Source organism: Cebus imitator, unplaced genomic scaffold, assembly GCF_001604975.1.
Source record: "Cebus imitator isolate Cc_AM_T3 unplaced genomic scaffold, Cebus_imitator-1.0 Scaffold213, whole genome shotgun sequence".
In the NCBI taxonomy this organism is placed as follows: Eukaryota; Metazoa; Chordata; class Mammalia; order Primates; family Cebidae; genus Cebus; species Cebus imitator.
The window spans coordinates 1,900,733-1,916,362 of NW_016107528.1; the positions used below are offsets into that span (position 1 = coordinate 1,900,733).

Below are 15,630 nucleotides of genomic sequence, written 5' to 3' on the forward strand. Positions count from 1 at the left end.
AGAGTGAAACTCCATCTCAAAAAAAAAAAAAAAAAAAAAAGTTCTACCTATAAATCTAGGACTATTAAAAGCTCTCAGAAGGCAATAATATGAATACATTAAAATATATAAAAATATTACATAAACCCTATTTTAGTATGTTTAGTAACTAAAATCTAGCCACATATTCTATACTCAAAGAGCTACTATAAGAAAACTGCTTTTGCACTTACCTTATTTTCCATATGATGTACTAAAACATTTGTAAACACCAAAATATGGGCCATATTTATAGTCAATACACAAGTGAGTTTATTTACTATGGGCATAAAAACCCACAATTCTTGAAAATAAACATGAACATCAATCCCCTAAGACTGTTAACATGGACCAATACCTAAGTCACTATTTCACTAATAAAAAATTAAGAGAATACACTATGTCAAGTTATACAGAAATAATCAAAACGTAATTTAAAATTTCTTCTAAAAACTTGACCTTTACTCTTTGTGTCTCTACTGTTTTATTCATTTTCACGTTTCATTAAACATCAATAAAGAGAACAGAGACCACATGTACACAGTTGTACTTTACTACAGATAAGAACCACAGATCAGAGCAAGTGGGCAGTTAGGTCACTCTTCTGTTTCCCTGTGTATTATGTGAAGAAAGAAATGAAATAATACTCCACTCCTGCCTCACAAAGCTACTAAGTAGAGGAGTTGATATATATAAGAATGTGCTTGCCCTTTTCAAGAAAAAGAATTGTAAGAAACTCAGAGGATAAGTATCATTTCTGAAAGCTTTTGTTATTCTGGGCTGATTAGAAATTTTCAAATATGGTTAAGAAAGCATAAATCCTACAGTTTTTCAAAGTAGCCCCTATAGAGATCTCTCTACATACAATCCTGGTATAAATGCATGTTTAAAATACAGTTCATTTGAATTTATATTGACTTGGGGCTTAAAAAATTGTAAACTACACTCACTCTTGTCAACCTTTTAAAAGACAACTTTTAAAGGGCTAGAGGATAGGATATTACCAATTTATATTTGAAAATATAGTAAACTTTTTTCAGTCTTCTTAAAATATTCCACTAGAGTATAAGTTATTCGAAGGAAAAGACTTCTCTCTGTATCTACTACAGTACTTAGCTAAATTCAAGTTTGACCCTTAGCAGAATAGTATGATATAATGTAAAGAGGGCTAGACTAGGATTCAGAACTAAGTTTAGGGCCTATAGTTTTCTGTATCACAATTTTCTCATCTGTAAAATGCCTACATGTACCTACTTCACTGTTCTGATATAAGCTTAAAAATTAGGTTAACAGATATAAAATAATTTTGAAAAGTTAAATGAAAACATACTTATTAGGCTATCCCCCCCCAAATAAAAATTTTTTTCAAAAAGATTATGATCCTATTTTTAGTTCAGGTAGATATTTTAAAAATTACAATAGAATTTCAAATCTTTACAAGTTTGTACTAAGATATTAAAGTAAATCTTATACCTTTTCTAAGTCTTCAATTTCAGAACTGAAGTTTTTACCCTCATCCATCATTTCCTCTTCTTCAAGAGTTCTTTCATCATCATAGTCATGGACCAACATCTCAGCAGTAGGGTCAAAATCATGATCCTCAGAAGACAAAGACCCAACTGGAATAAAACAAACTGAATCACTTTACACATTTACAAGACTATTAACAAAAGAAAATAAAAATCTGTGTTTTTCTGCCAATCCCTTTTAATGTTTATATGAGGGGGTTACTAAATGAATTTACTATGTACTTTATAGGTTATATATTAAGACCCTATGATTCCGAAAATATATCCAAATCAGCAAAATAACAAGGCGACGTTATTCACAAATACTTCTATAAGGGATTTAGGCCACAAGAAAACATCTTATGATAACAGCAAAGTGATTTACGCAGCATGGTCTTAAAGTAACATTCTAATAGAAAAAGGAGTCAAACTTGCTTATCAGTTCATTTAACACATCTGTCTAAAAGCAACAGCAAAAACGCAGAAGGATTAAATTTCCACGAATGGAAGATTTCACAAGAATCCGCTATATACTAAGACTAATAATACTTCAGTATAATATAAACTCTACTCAAATGCTAAACCTCAAATAAAGACAGAAAACACAACAAACTCTGTTTTATAAAACAAGTTTCTGTGAAGCAGCTATATAGCCATTCAGCTTTTAAAAACACTGTTTATCACTTTACATGTCTCTAATAGTACTTCAAGTTCTCTAGCATTAATCAGACAACCATTAAACTGTAAGACTTTGCTTTACTTTGGATTACTAATAAAGTTCTTAGGATTATGTGTAGGGAATACAGAAAATCACATCTGAAGGTTTGGAAGATCTAACCATTGCAAGTTGTTTTGAATAATTCATACTTGTTTATAAAACTATAATATCTTTTAATAGCAAATATGAAGTCAATAGGAAACTCCAAAACCAAAAGAAACGACTAAAATCCATAATTCCAAAGAAATAAAATCAAATCTATAAAAAAAAACCAGGGTTTTCTTCAACTGTTTTACTCTACTATCCAATTCAATTAGACCAATAACCCTGAGAGCAGGGAAGGAAAGTATCAGATACTGAGGTTGGGGGGAAAAGGAAGTGGATGGAATCATACTCAACATAAAGTTTAATCTGTTCTTAATCAAGCTACTGAATATTTTAAAATTTCAAACATTTCAGGACAGTGTGAGATCATTCTAAAACATTGAACTAGGCCAAAGATTTTTCACTATGGAAAAATCAGAGACATAATTCATTATTTTTGATTCAGAAAACTCTAATCATTAGTTCTAAAAATACAATTTCTATGAGACTTAATTTTTTGGCAGGTTTATATTGTTATCTCAATTAATGTTGAAAAATATCTCCTCATTTAAAAACCTGCTGATTTATATGTTAATTTAATTTAAAAAGAAATGTGGGGCCAGGCACAGTGGCTCACGCCTATAATCCCAGCACTCTGGGAGGCTGAGGCGGAGGGATCACCTGAGGTCAGGTGTTCGAGACCAGCCTAGCAAACATGATGAAACCTCACCTCTATTAAAAATACAAAAAACTTAGCTGAGCATGGTGACAGGCACCTGTAATCCCAGCTACTCGGGAATTTGAGGCAGGAGAATTGCTTGGACCCAGGAGGTGGAGGCTGCAGTGAGCTGAGATCACACCATTGCACTCCAGCTGGGCCACCGAGCAAGACTCTATCTCAAAAAACAAACAAACAAAAAAGAAATATGAGTATTTATTAATTAGCTCAAAAAAACAACAAAAAAAGAATATCCACCATTACAAATTTTCTTTTTTTTTTTGAGGAATTCCTGGAAAGCTCCATGGTATGCCAAAGTGGCAGAAATGAAATAGACGCTGACTTTTCCACCTCTTTGGTAGAACTCTGGGTTCTTCCGTTACTTCTCTATCACTTGGCACAACAGGTTTCCCCTTTAACATGGAAGGTATTTGATAAGAGCCAGAAATCAGAGGACCTGACGGTCTACATCCAGCTCTGTCCTTGGCTTTTTGGGACCTGAAGCAACTCATTTAAACTTTCTAGGTCCAGCTCCTGCCTTCTAATTGCAAAATACATGGGGACGACTGAAAGGATCTCAATAGCCCCTTCCAACTCTAAAATTCTCTTTTTAAAAAACTGGCCAATTAACCCCAGCAATTTGGGAGGCCAAGGCAGGCAAATCATTTGAGGTCAGGAGTTTGAGACCAGCCTGACCAGCACGGTAAAACCCCACCTCTACTAAAAATGCAAAAAAAATCGCCAGACCTGGTGTCGCATGCCTATAGTCCCAGCTACCTGGGAGGCTGAGGCAGGGGAATGGCTTGATCCCAGGAGCCGAAAATTGCAGTGAGCCAAGATCACACCATTGCACTCCAGCTTGACCCTGTCTCAAAAAAAAAAAAAAACCTGGCTAACTGATTAAAAACAGGTTATACAGTCTTTTGTCTTTTTATTTAGATTGTAACTTCTTAAAAGAAGTCAGTGATGTCAAACGGAAAAATTCCATTATTGTCCAGCTGTTTGGCATCATGTATACAAATATTCTTTTCCTAAAATTATTTATAACAAAAAAAGTTCGTCTCAAAATTAACAAAAATTTTTAGAATAAATTTTAAACGTAAAGATGTAAACAGCTATTTTTAAAACCGCTGCAAATTTCTTCTACTTAGTGTTATAATACCTTAAATGACAGTCAAGTGAGACTCTGAAGGTCAAGTAGATACAAAAAGTAATACTGTAAGGAAACAGGCTGTTCCCTCTGTGGAAACAAGATGTAATGGAATATCTGGGAGCTCATCTGTGCTCTGCCACTAACTAAACTTATTTAAAAGTCTCCTCAACTGTAAAATAATGGCATTGGACTAGTCCAGAGGTGCCTCCAGACCATGAGAGGGGAGAGAGCAAAGAGATGAACTAGAAAGGAGACGAGAAACAGAAAGAAAGATATCCTTCCACGATGAGCACATGAGGAAAGGACTTACCATGGACCTGCTTCAGGCATTCTACAAACCCCAGATTGTGTGTAACTAGGCATACGTACAGAGTTCTGGGGCACATCCCTTGCTTTCATCAGATTCCGACAGGAGTTTCTGACCTCAAGAAAGTTAAGAAACACTACTATATGACCTAAGATTGTCTCAGCTCAGAAGTCAAAATCACCATGTTTCTGTGACAAACTTGGAAATTCTATCTTTTCTTTTTATTAAGGTAGCTTTACCTCTCAACTTCCAATTTTAACACAATTCACGGACATTTAATTATGAAAAAGAAACAAAGAGGAGATAAGGAGTTATGGTTAATAATCAAGGTAGTCCCAAAGTTCTGACAAATTAATGACGCAATCTCTGGAAAAAAATGAAATTAAAATCTAACTGGTGTCAAGTTAATTTGGGATTGTTTCAGGATAGGAGAAAAAAAGATATTTAAGAATGAAAGCCATATAACTTAAAAGAACACTTGTCTTAGCAGCTTTGTAAGTTACTTTTTCTACATGCAAAAGAAAACAACAAAGAACCCAGTAACTGTTCCTTCCCCAAACTTTACTAAACGCACACTGAAGCTTAAAAATCATTCAAGAAAAACCTGCAGGATACACTTCTGTGGGGAATCCTTTAGCAACGGATCTTTGAGCCCACATTACCCACCGGGAACCATCGAAGAGGTAAAGAAATCGGACAAACCTGGGCTCGAACTTCCAAAAGAAGCCTAGGAGAGAGAGAAGAAAATGTGAGGTTAGATCGCGCAGCCGGGGAAAGAGGCAGCGCCGGCAACAGGGCGCAGAGGAGGCGGAGTCGAGCGCTCCTCCGCAGCTGCCAAAAGTGCAAGACGCAGCTTCGCTCCAATCGCTCCCGGCCCCTTTCGGGCCCCCTCTTGGCTGCCTCGCCTTCCTCCAGAGTCCCCAGTGTACAAACTCACAGACCCAGGACGAAGCCCGGAGTCTGAGAGGCAACTCCAAGCCGCTTCTTGGAGCTCAGCAAGTTACAAAGCAGAGAAGCAAAACCCAGAGCAGTCGGTTCGCACCATCAGTCTCCCATCCCTGGCATCTCCGGAGTCCCCCAAATCCCACTAGGCTCTCCGAGGCCCCAGAAAACTCGAAACGTAACACCCTCTCCTAGAAGGAACTCGCCTTCTAAGCACCTAGCCCGCCCCTGGGGCCCAGGAGCCCCAACTCCGAGGCCGATCTCTTGCCCTGGAGTGTAGGCCGGCTCGGACACTCGCCCCCAAACGAAACCGCGAGCCCCCCATCCTCTCTCCCAAGTCCAGAGATGCAGCTCCTCTCAGTTCCAGAGATGCTGGCTCCTTCCAGAGTGTTCGGTCCCTCCCTGGACCGCCAGCGCGCCCCTCGCCCCAGAGAGCTCCAGCCCAGGGGCTCCGGCCACACCGCCCCCTCCCCCCAGCTCACCAGTCCCGGGGGACATGGCCGGGGCAGCTTCACTCGCCCAGCCTTCTTCCTCTAGCCCAGAGAAAACTGGGGCTACAGAGCCGCTCTCGTGGAGAGGGCGTCGAGGGTCTCGGTCTGCCCTTTCACCTCAGGGGCTCTCGCACCTCCCGGGTGGCGGGGCGGGGAGTCCTGCTCTTCAGCGAAGCCCGGTGGCCGCGCATCCCGCTCTTCTCCGCGCCCCCAGCAAAGTGAAGCGTGCGGCTCCTTCGCGCCGCAGCCCGGGCCCGGTGGGCCAGGGACACAGCGCACGACTCCCGCAGGGCAGTGGCGCAGCCCGCGCCCCTCTTTGCGATCCAGCCGCAGAGGGGGGGCTCGGCCGGTTTCCACCCACCCGGGCCCCGGGAGGAGGCGCGGAGGCGCCGGCGGCCCGCGTCAGTGGCCGGGGGCACAGCACTGCCCCGTCCCTGGGACAGGGCTCGCTGCCGCCGGCCGCCACCTCCGTCCGGCTCCGTCGCCCGGCCCGGCAAGGGCCGAAGCAGCCGCGGCCTAGTCCCGGAGGGAGACCGCTCCCGCGCCCGCTCCCGCCCCCTGGCCGGCCCCGCCGCGGCCCGTCGCCGCCCCGCGACCCCCGCGTCGCCACGCCGCCCCTCATGGGGCCGCGAAAAGAGCCCGGGATCCCCCAGGCTGGCTCGGAGGCCGCGGGGAGCCGCCGGCCGCCCGCTCCAGCCCGGCCGCTCCTGCCCGGTTTCCCTGCTCACCTCCGCCATATTGGTACCTTTAGGGCGAACGAGCAGCGCCGAGCCCAGTCCCCGGATGGGGCGCCTGAGCCAATCGCAGTCGCCGCCGCCGCCGCCGCCGCGGTCCGCCCGGCACCCGCCCGGCGGCGGAGGCGGCACGGCCCCTTATAGGGCAGGGTGGCCCGCGACGCCCCCGGCCCGCCCGCACGCCCGGCCCGCCCGCACGCCCACCCCGCCCGGCGCCCCTCGCCACCCCCGCGCCCGCCGCAGCCGGCCTGGCCCGCACCCGCGCGCATCGTGCTTCTCCTCCTGGCTGGAGTAAAGTTCCTGCCGAATTGGAGGCAAGTGGGGGACGGACGGACGGACGCACGGGCGCGGGACAGACCCGCGTCCAGCCAGTCGAGGCCCGAGAGACAGCAGGCGCGCCTGGGAACCGACCCGCAGACGCTGCGGCGCGGGAGGGCGTGCGGGAGGCGGGCGGGAGACTTGGACTGGCAGGCAATGTGCAGGGAACTCGACAGACTCAACTTCCCTAAGAGGAGGCGGCGATCGATGAAATACACAGGGATGGGAGGAAGCCCTGGGAAATGGGAGAAGAGGGTGGTGGATGGCAGGGTCCGTCCAGAATGAGAGGACAACAGTCAGGCACTTTGCCGTTTCCACGAAGAGACCTGCAGGAACGGGAGGTGGAGACCGGTGTACACTGGCTCACGGAGTGGACAATAGAAGTAGACATTGGCCAAACAGGGTATTGACAGCACAGAAGAAAAGACAAAAGATTGACAGGGCAGGGAAATGATGCTGAACATACTTGCACAGTTCAAGAAGATGCTCAAAAATATAAACTGTGCAGTTATGAACAAAATTAGACCAGTTCTAGGAATTGTTCATCACCAACGCGTCTTAGGGGATGACCCAGCGATACTTGATACAGCTGTTAAAGAACAGGAAGAGCATATCAAAGGGTCTAAATTGAGTCTCAAAAATTCTACCCCCCACTTCCCTCACGCCTCCAAAAAGGCCAACTGTTTGGGTAGGATAGTAAAAGGAAACTAGACCCCTGTGCAAGTGAATGGATGAAAGACGGAGCATAAGGCTGAACAGGAATACCTGCTTCTGCATGTGCCTTATGACCATTTGCTCTTCATTGAGAGAGATGACTCTCCGGAAGGTTCACATCCACACTGAACGACTTTGAGCCAAGTACACAAAAATATGCACTAACGACTGATTGTGGAGTTAGATCCTGCAAGAAGTTAAAGTAAGGTATGGATTTGCCCTGGCAAATTTGAAAGACACATTGTCCTGAAGTGGGAGGCCAATCCTATCTATGGAAAAGAAAGTCGGCTGTAAGGTCCGTGAATAAGTGAGATGCAAACACAATCAGGAATGGCAGGACCCTCTAGGAATTTGGAGAGAGTGATCTCAGACACCAGAGCTCTTCTCCCAGCTTTTACCTAAAACATGATAAAGACAAGTTTTCAGAAGCTAAAACTTTCCATACTCCATACTTTTAATTCAAACCATGAAAGTTCTTGATTTTAACCTGGGGTCCCTCCAATTCCCTCATTGCTGTAGTGCAGGATGAGGCTGGAGACTGGAGGTAGGGAGAGGGTTATTTTCAAATTTTTTGCCAAGGCATCTCAAAATCAAGCTTACGCCACAGGTAAAAGTTATTTGTTTATGGAAATTTTAGGGAAAATCACTCCAACTATTTCAAAACATCATAAAGACATGGAAAATTACACTTTCCCTGCTGTGGAAGATATCTTTTGACCTTTTGTCCAGTCAAATAACTCAAAAACAGCTGAACTTTGAAACCAGACCTTGGCACACTTGGTTTGTACCGTCCTCAATGAGGCGTTCAGAGTTTTCAAAGTGAAAAAAATGGCTTGAAATTAAGCACAAGTGATTAACTTTAGAAATGAGGCAGCGAGCACGCCCTGTGGACAGAACCATGAAACACTGCCCTGAGCTGCTGGACCACAGTCTGAGCCACGTGAAGAAAGTGTCTCAAACAACCTGCCTCATACATTACACTGGGAAAAACATTTTCTTCCCAGCAAACTTGGCTAATCCAAACTATAAATGTAGTCTTATATTATATGTTTTGCCCTAACCGAAATATACACAGATTTATTCACTTTCTTGAATCTAGTAGCATTTCTGCAGACTCTATATTCAATTGTAAAGATTTTGTATAGGCATTTGTACTTTTGATGCCTATGTGATCTCCATTTTAGTACATAGTGTAGGGAGTCTGAGTCCATGGTTAAATAAGGATTAAGACAAAGATAAATGAAGCTAAATTAATTAGCAGTTAAAGGAAGCAGAGCTACTTTCCCACTCCTGATCACTAGAGAAAATTTACCACTCAGTCTTACATAACACATTCTTTTATGATAAAGTGTGTAAAGTCTGCTATATGTAGATGGAGGTCTCATTCTTTCTGATTGACAAGACTTTCAGGAGTCAGTACAGATTAAAAATCCTTTTGTCCCAAGGAATTGAAATTAAAATACTATTACTTTTTACTTTTATTATTATCCTGTCACTATGCAATAGAGGACATTATATAGAAAGTGTTAGATGCTGGGCAATGTGGGACTACCATAAAAATGTCCTTGTCCCCCAAAAGCTGACAATCTAAGTAATTTCTGTAGGTGGTAAATGGATACGTGATCAAGGAAAACTAAAAACTGAAACCATAGTAACCTCCTAAGGAGAGCCAAAATGTCATAGATCTTCCAACCATCTTTAGAAAGGAAATAAATCAAGAAAGGTTAACCTATAAGCGTGTAATTTGAGAGGCTTCCAGTAAATAATACAATAAAATAAGAAAGTATAAATATATAAAAAAATGAGGACATACAATAAAATAAGAAAGTATAAATATAAAAAAAAAAATGAGGACCAATGAAACTAACTAGACTAGAAGGTTAACACCAAAGAAAAAGTAAGAACATGATATGCTGGTTATGAGGTGTAACACAATACAATAGTTAAACCATAAATGTAGAGCTTTCTGGCAGCCAAAGCAAAAAAGGTAAATGTAGTCAATTGCTTAATTCTTATTGGAGAAGCATACAAATGTAGGAGAAATATACACGTTTTTAGAGGGAAACAAACTATTTTAGAACACTTTAAAAGAAATATCTGCCTATATAGATACAGTAATGTGAGGGAAACAGCCTCCACCAGGTCCCCAAATGCAATAGCAGCTTTCGCAACACTGTTTCTTTTAGTACCTGTCTATGAAAGTTGAGGGCACAATAAGAATATGTGACCTACTGAAAGTAGTTAATGGGGCCACAGTAATGCAATATAGATATTTAGGCTTCTGCAGATTCCATCTAACCCACCGGAAAATAAAAAACTATCCAGAGTTTAATGTCTCAATCTCAAATGCCCATAGTAGTCAGGCAGGCATAATGAATGAGTGAGGCAGGCTAATGTAGACAAAAGCAGGGGTAATAGCAAATTTGGAGACATAAGTCCTATTTAAACAGGGCAGCCACTGTTTAGTTTCAGCCGACTGGCTCAATGTTTCCAGTTTCAATTTTACAAGAATAGCTGGAAAACTGGACTTTTATGTCAAATCTCCTGGTTTTAGAATTTTGTCAACTAATTTTTGAAAAATTTAAATGCAGTTTAGATCAATTAAGTCATGTTAAGTAAATCATGGTTAACCTGGGAGCTTTCAGTTTGCAGACTCTGACCTAGAACATCATCTTAGTATTACTTCTCAGCATAGTATGAGACTGTAATGCCAACAGTTAGACCCAGCATCAGGCCAAACTACTTGCATTTTTCTAAATGTATCAGCTTCTCCTGTGTGATATTCAATTAAATATTTTTTGTTGGAATGAATGGCCACTCTCTGAGAAAGCTAATTGATCATAATAAGTTTTGTCTAAACAAAGATTAACAAAAGAAAGATGATCTGCATGGTAACTTTAAAAAAGAGAGTTCTCACAGTTCAAAAGAGACCTCAGTTCATTTCTAAGAAGGGAACTTGGTCCATAGACATGAACATTTATCCAGCCCATGAGTCAGGGCCATTATTACAACGAGATGGATGCATCAGGCTGACATACCTGTGCAAGCATACCCAATTAGAACTCCCAGTTCAATGGCTTTAAATTTCAGGAACATCCTCAAAAGAATTTGTAATAACTGTATCCTTGCTCATGTATTCTAATTGACTTCTAATTTTGTCATTATAAATTTAAATAGCCGCAAAGGATATACTTATCTTTTGAAATAATGGCCATTTAAAAATAAAGCCATTATATAACACTTAAAATGTATGCAATAGAATCTAAATACCATAACAATTTGATATTTCATTATTCTTTTTTTAAAAAATACACATTTCTTTAATGATATGAAATTTTACATGATTTCTTTTTCTTCTTGAACTTGTATTCTCATTCTACTTTCTCCAAAGATATGTAATATACTTTATGCTTAGAGGTCTTTTGTTGATACCCTACAACCTTTATCTGCAACAAAACTATCCTTGTAAATTGATAGTAAAGAGAAATAATTTTCCTCCAGATTGAGTTATCAGTACAATTACTACTAATTTACATTTGATCAAAACAATATACGTGCATTGCAAGTTTTGAGTAAAGCTTTTTGAACAAAAATTGTATTGGAAATCAATCTATTGAAAAGGTGTATAGGATCTTTAAAAAAATTAATTCATGTAATTAATTCACGGATGAATATTACTTAATGCTAGAATGGGAGTTTAACATCAATTTTATTGTTAGTCTTTATTTTTATAGAAGTAAGGTTTGAGAAACCAATTCATACACAAGTAGGTAGGAATGGAAGGGTTTTATTACTAAACCATCACTTAATTTGTTGATCTCCATATTAATACATCATGTTATGATCTTCTATCAAACATTATTTTTAATGATCTATACACTGATGTTTTAAATGTGTTCCTTCAACTTTGTTGAAAGCTAAGAGTTAAGAGCTACCTGACTCACAAAAGGATTTTTTACAAAGCTCTTATGGTTCATCACTATAATTCACTACAATTTTGATTAAGATTACCAAAAAAGCCTTTGCCAAGACTTATCGAATGACTATTAATTGTACTGTTTCACATAGAGACAACTGTTTAACTCAACAGGCTCAGAAAGGGGAAGGAAAATGGGAGTAGTCTTAATTTTAAGACTCTCTTACCAATACAGTTTTGTTAAATAAAATGTTTATATCTTATCGCACATTTTAAAAACATTTTCGTCAAAACCTTGGACTGGAGACCTAAATCTTTCACTTGTGGAAAATGTCTGCTACATAACCCAATGAGCAAATCCTGTCCCCTTTGTCAAACCAAACTGCCAAGTCTGACTTGAAAAGTCTGATTTCATTTTTCAGTTCTAAGAAACATATTAATTCTTATTTTGAAGCATATTTGAAACCATTGAGAAATTACAAAACATGTATTATAAGATAGATAACTAAAAGCACGCAATTCAAGATTAAAAGGATGTAAGATCTAATGGAATTAATTTTTTTATAAATTATAAAAAGAGTAATCAATACACAGTTCATCACTTAGCTTATTGTAATACAATGTAACATGTAGCTACAAGCAATGTTATGTATATCACAAAGAATATGATATAAGACAAAATATTCCTTTGGTAAACGACTGTTATGGACTGAATATTTATGTTCTCCCCAAATTCATATGTAGACACCCTAACTCGCAGTGTGGCTATATTCGGAGATGTGGCCTCTAAGGAAGTAATTATGATCTCCGTGCTACTTTCTTGGACTTTGCTGCTCTCATTATCTTCAAACTTTGGCCACTTTCTTGGTCCCTGTTTCTTGGGTTGTGTTTGTTTTCTGGCTTTCAGCCCTCACCCAAGTAGTAGCTGGTGCTTTTAGGGCTTGACTTCAAGCCCTCAGCACCTTGAAGTTGCCTTTCCCAGATGTTCTCTGACCTTGCCCACTGCTTCTGGAGTAGTGCAAATAACACCTGCCATCAACTCTGAAGTTTGGACAGGCTTTCCAGGATGCCAGGGGCCAGAGCAGAGCAGGAAAAGGGTGGAACCCTGATCCAATAGGATTGGTGTCCTTATAAAAAAAGGACACCACAGAGCTCGCTCTCTCATAGGTGCTCGTTCTCCCTCTCTCTCTCTTTCTCTGCATACGTGCATCAAGGAAAATCTGTGTAAGGACGTAGTGAGAAGGCAACCATCTGCAAGTCAGGAAAAGAATCCTAACCAGAAACTGACTCTCCCAGACCTTGATCATGGACTTCTCATCTCTGGAACTATGAGAAAATAAATGTCTGTTGTTTAAGCCACTCAGTCTGTGGTATTTTTTTAAAGAAGCCCGTGCAGACTAAGACAACATGTGTACATTTCGCACTTGCTTGTGAATCTAGTATTGCTGAACATCTGATATTTGCTTTGGGAATAAAAGAGAATTATAAGTAAAAATTCAGAAATACTTCATTAATTTTATTTATATTCAAACTTTTCTTATATACATGTATTTGATTATAGTAAAAGGAATATGCTGCTGCCAAAGATAATCAGTCCAGGAATTGGCCTATCATTTTATTTTTTATAAGAAGTGGAAAAATATTAATTTTGTAAGATGAAATCATATAAGGATATTTATTTGTGGCTTCTATCCAGTGTTCATGGAATTGTGAAAGTCTGTGAAAACAGTTCAAAACTATGGCCTACGGATGAGTGTGAGGACTAGTTGAAAATACTTGCTTAAATTTTAATAGTGTTTAGTATTTCTTACCAATGCTGCATTCTTTACTTTGTTCTTTCCAAACCCTCCTTCGAGAGCAATGCATTATTTGACAAAGGCCAAGAGTAAGTCATTAAATGAAAAATGCTATCCTTTTCACTAGCTGCATAACGCAATATACCATATCTGATGTTGGAACATCCCAACAAGGACCAAAATACCCCATTCCTCACACCATGCTTAACCTTTGACTAAAATATATATAAGACAGGAAGATTTAACATGTATTAAATATGGCCTAAAACCTTACTATATTTCCTTAATTTCAATATGTATTTCAAAACAGCTTCTGTAAGGATTTCTTCTTATATCTCATTAACTCTAATGGTTAAAAAAAAAAAAGATTCACTTCTCTAAGATGGACCAAAAAGCTTGAGCCAAACAACCATAAAAACTGACAATTACTTCATAATTCTTTGTCATACTGTATTAGAATGGAAACTATAGAGAAATTGGAAAAAGCTTCACTTGACAATTTAAGAATTTAGCACAAAGAAACTGGAGGCACCCAATGCAGTTTACTGGGTTTGAGTTGGGATATAAAGGGCAAGGATAAACAGGGAGTTCTCTCAGTGAAAGATTATTAGCACCTCCAAGGCAACTATTAGCTGAACCAGACTGATTTTATGGCTGTTTAAATTATCTGGAAGAAAGAATGCAAAACTTAGGGGATGACAGTGCCTCTGTTCTCCATTCCATTCAGAGAATATGCTCCAGGTTTAGCTCGAGATGGGAGACGTGAATCTTCTGTACTCTTGTTTGGCTTCTCCTAGTGTGAACATCTTGCTGCGTTGAGCGTAACTCTGGTGTTTAAAGATACACATTTTTTTTTTTTTTTTGGTACAGCATGGTCTGTAAATACAAGCCAACTTCATCATCTGGTGTTCAACTAAAGAAACACCCAATACTGAAGGAAAATTGGCTGTATTGGACTTTTTGGGAGGCTGTACATTCACTTTCAATGTGCCACTTTCCTAAGGCATTTTTTAAAGTTTCATTTTAAAAAAATTATTGTTATGAACTATTTCAGGAATAGCAAAAAGTATGCCATTTGAGTCATTTTTTCTTCATTGTTCTTCATTTAATTTGCACAAACTAAATGTAAATACAATATAATTCCATGTTATAAGCATTTATTGAGTACCTATTAAATGCATATTATTTCCTATCTCCCAACTACCTTGCAAGGTGGATGTTATTGTCTCCATTTTACAGATAAGGAAACTAAGGCTCAGAGAAATTAAAACTCACCCAGTTTAAAAATGATAGGGCTGAATTTGACCCAAGTCTGCTTACATTTAAAACCCAGACTCTTCTTCATATCAAGATACTAATGAGTAAAACAGGAACCATTGTAAAACAAAAAGATAACATTTAAGTGAAATCCTGCTTATGAATGAAAATAAGCAATCTCATTTGTGGCGACAATGTGCTGAAGATTCTAACTTTTGGAATAAACTGTGAAACTGGATTTACAAATGTGTATCAGCTCAACTTTAACAATAATACATTTAGGAAAATAATCGGAGTTAGTTATACAGTGCTTGAAAGATGGTAAGTGGAGAGAGCTACCTCAGTCCTTCCTTGCATACGCCTGACCCAGCACAGTGCTTGGCCAATGTTTGTTGAATGAATGCATCAGGATCTAGTTCAACAGCAGTCACTTTCTTGGAGAGAAATAACCCAAGGTATAGATGATGCAGATAGGCAGTGCTTCCTAGCGCATCCTTAGGTAGGGTATTATGCAGGAGCAGTCAACCACTTTAGGAGTTATTTCTCTCCTTGGCCTTTTGTAGGTTTAGGCCTGCCCATGTGATACACTTAACAGGAAGCCTAGCCACGGACACCAGTTCTGTGGCTCCAGCAGCCAGTAAGCCCTGCTGCTCTCCTCTTCTGACTTACTCTCATCCCTTCTCCCTCCTCTGCCTCCAAAGCCTAACTCTGCTTGATGTTTCGTCACAGAGCAATGCCCCTTGGTGCCCCCTTACTTGTCTGACTCACTTGGACGTGCTTCTTAGGCTTTCACTCTCAGCATTTTCTCTGGGACGTGATTGGGTCACTTCGAACATCTCCACTCCCTCCTAGCTGCAGGTTTTGCTAGGTCCACACCAGATCCATGCTGGCCACCTCAGCTCTACCTGGTCTTTCCATCTTGGAGAGAAAGGGATATATTGTGCTTACTCTGCTAG

General features: G+C 40.3%; 1 protein-coding gene across 2 annotated transcripts in view; it reads right to left on the reverse strand.

Moving 5' to 3' along the window:
* MIER3 (MIER family member 3) overlaps positions 1-6,751 on the reverse strand; it is a 36,574-nt gene extending 29,823 nt beyond the window's left edge. The window contains exons 1-3 of one of the 2 annotated variants that reach the window (XM_017548691.2): positions 6,668-6,751; positions 5,209-5,233; positions 1,492-1,637 (exon numbers count right to left, since the gene is read on the reverse strand). In XM_017548691.2, coding sequence (XP_017404180.1) covers positions 1,492-1,637; positions 5,209-5,233; positions 6,668-6,676 — 180 coding nt within the window. In that variant the 5' untranslated portion in view covers positions 6,677-6,751. The remainder of the gene's footprint in view (positions 1-1,491; positions 1,638-5,208; positions 5,234-6,667) is intronic. The other variant, XM_017548690.2, reaches the window with a different exon arrangement.
* Between the last annotated feature and the right edge of the window lie 8,879 nt (positions 6,752-15,630).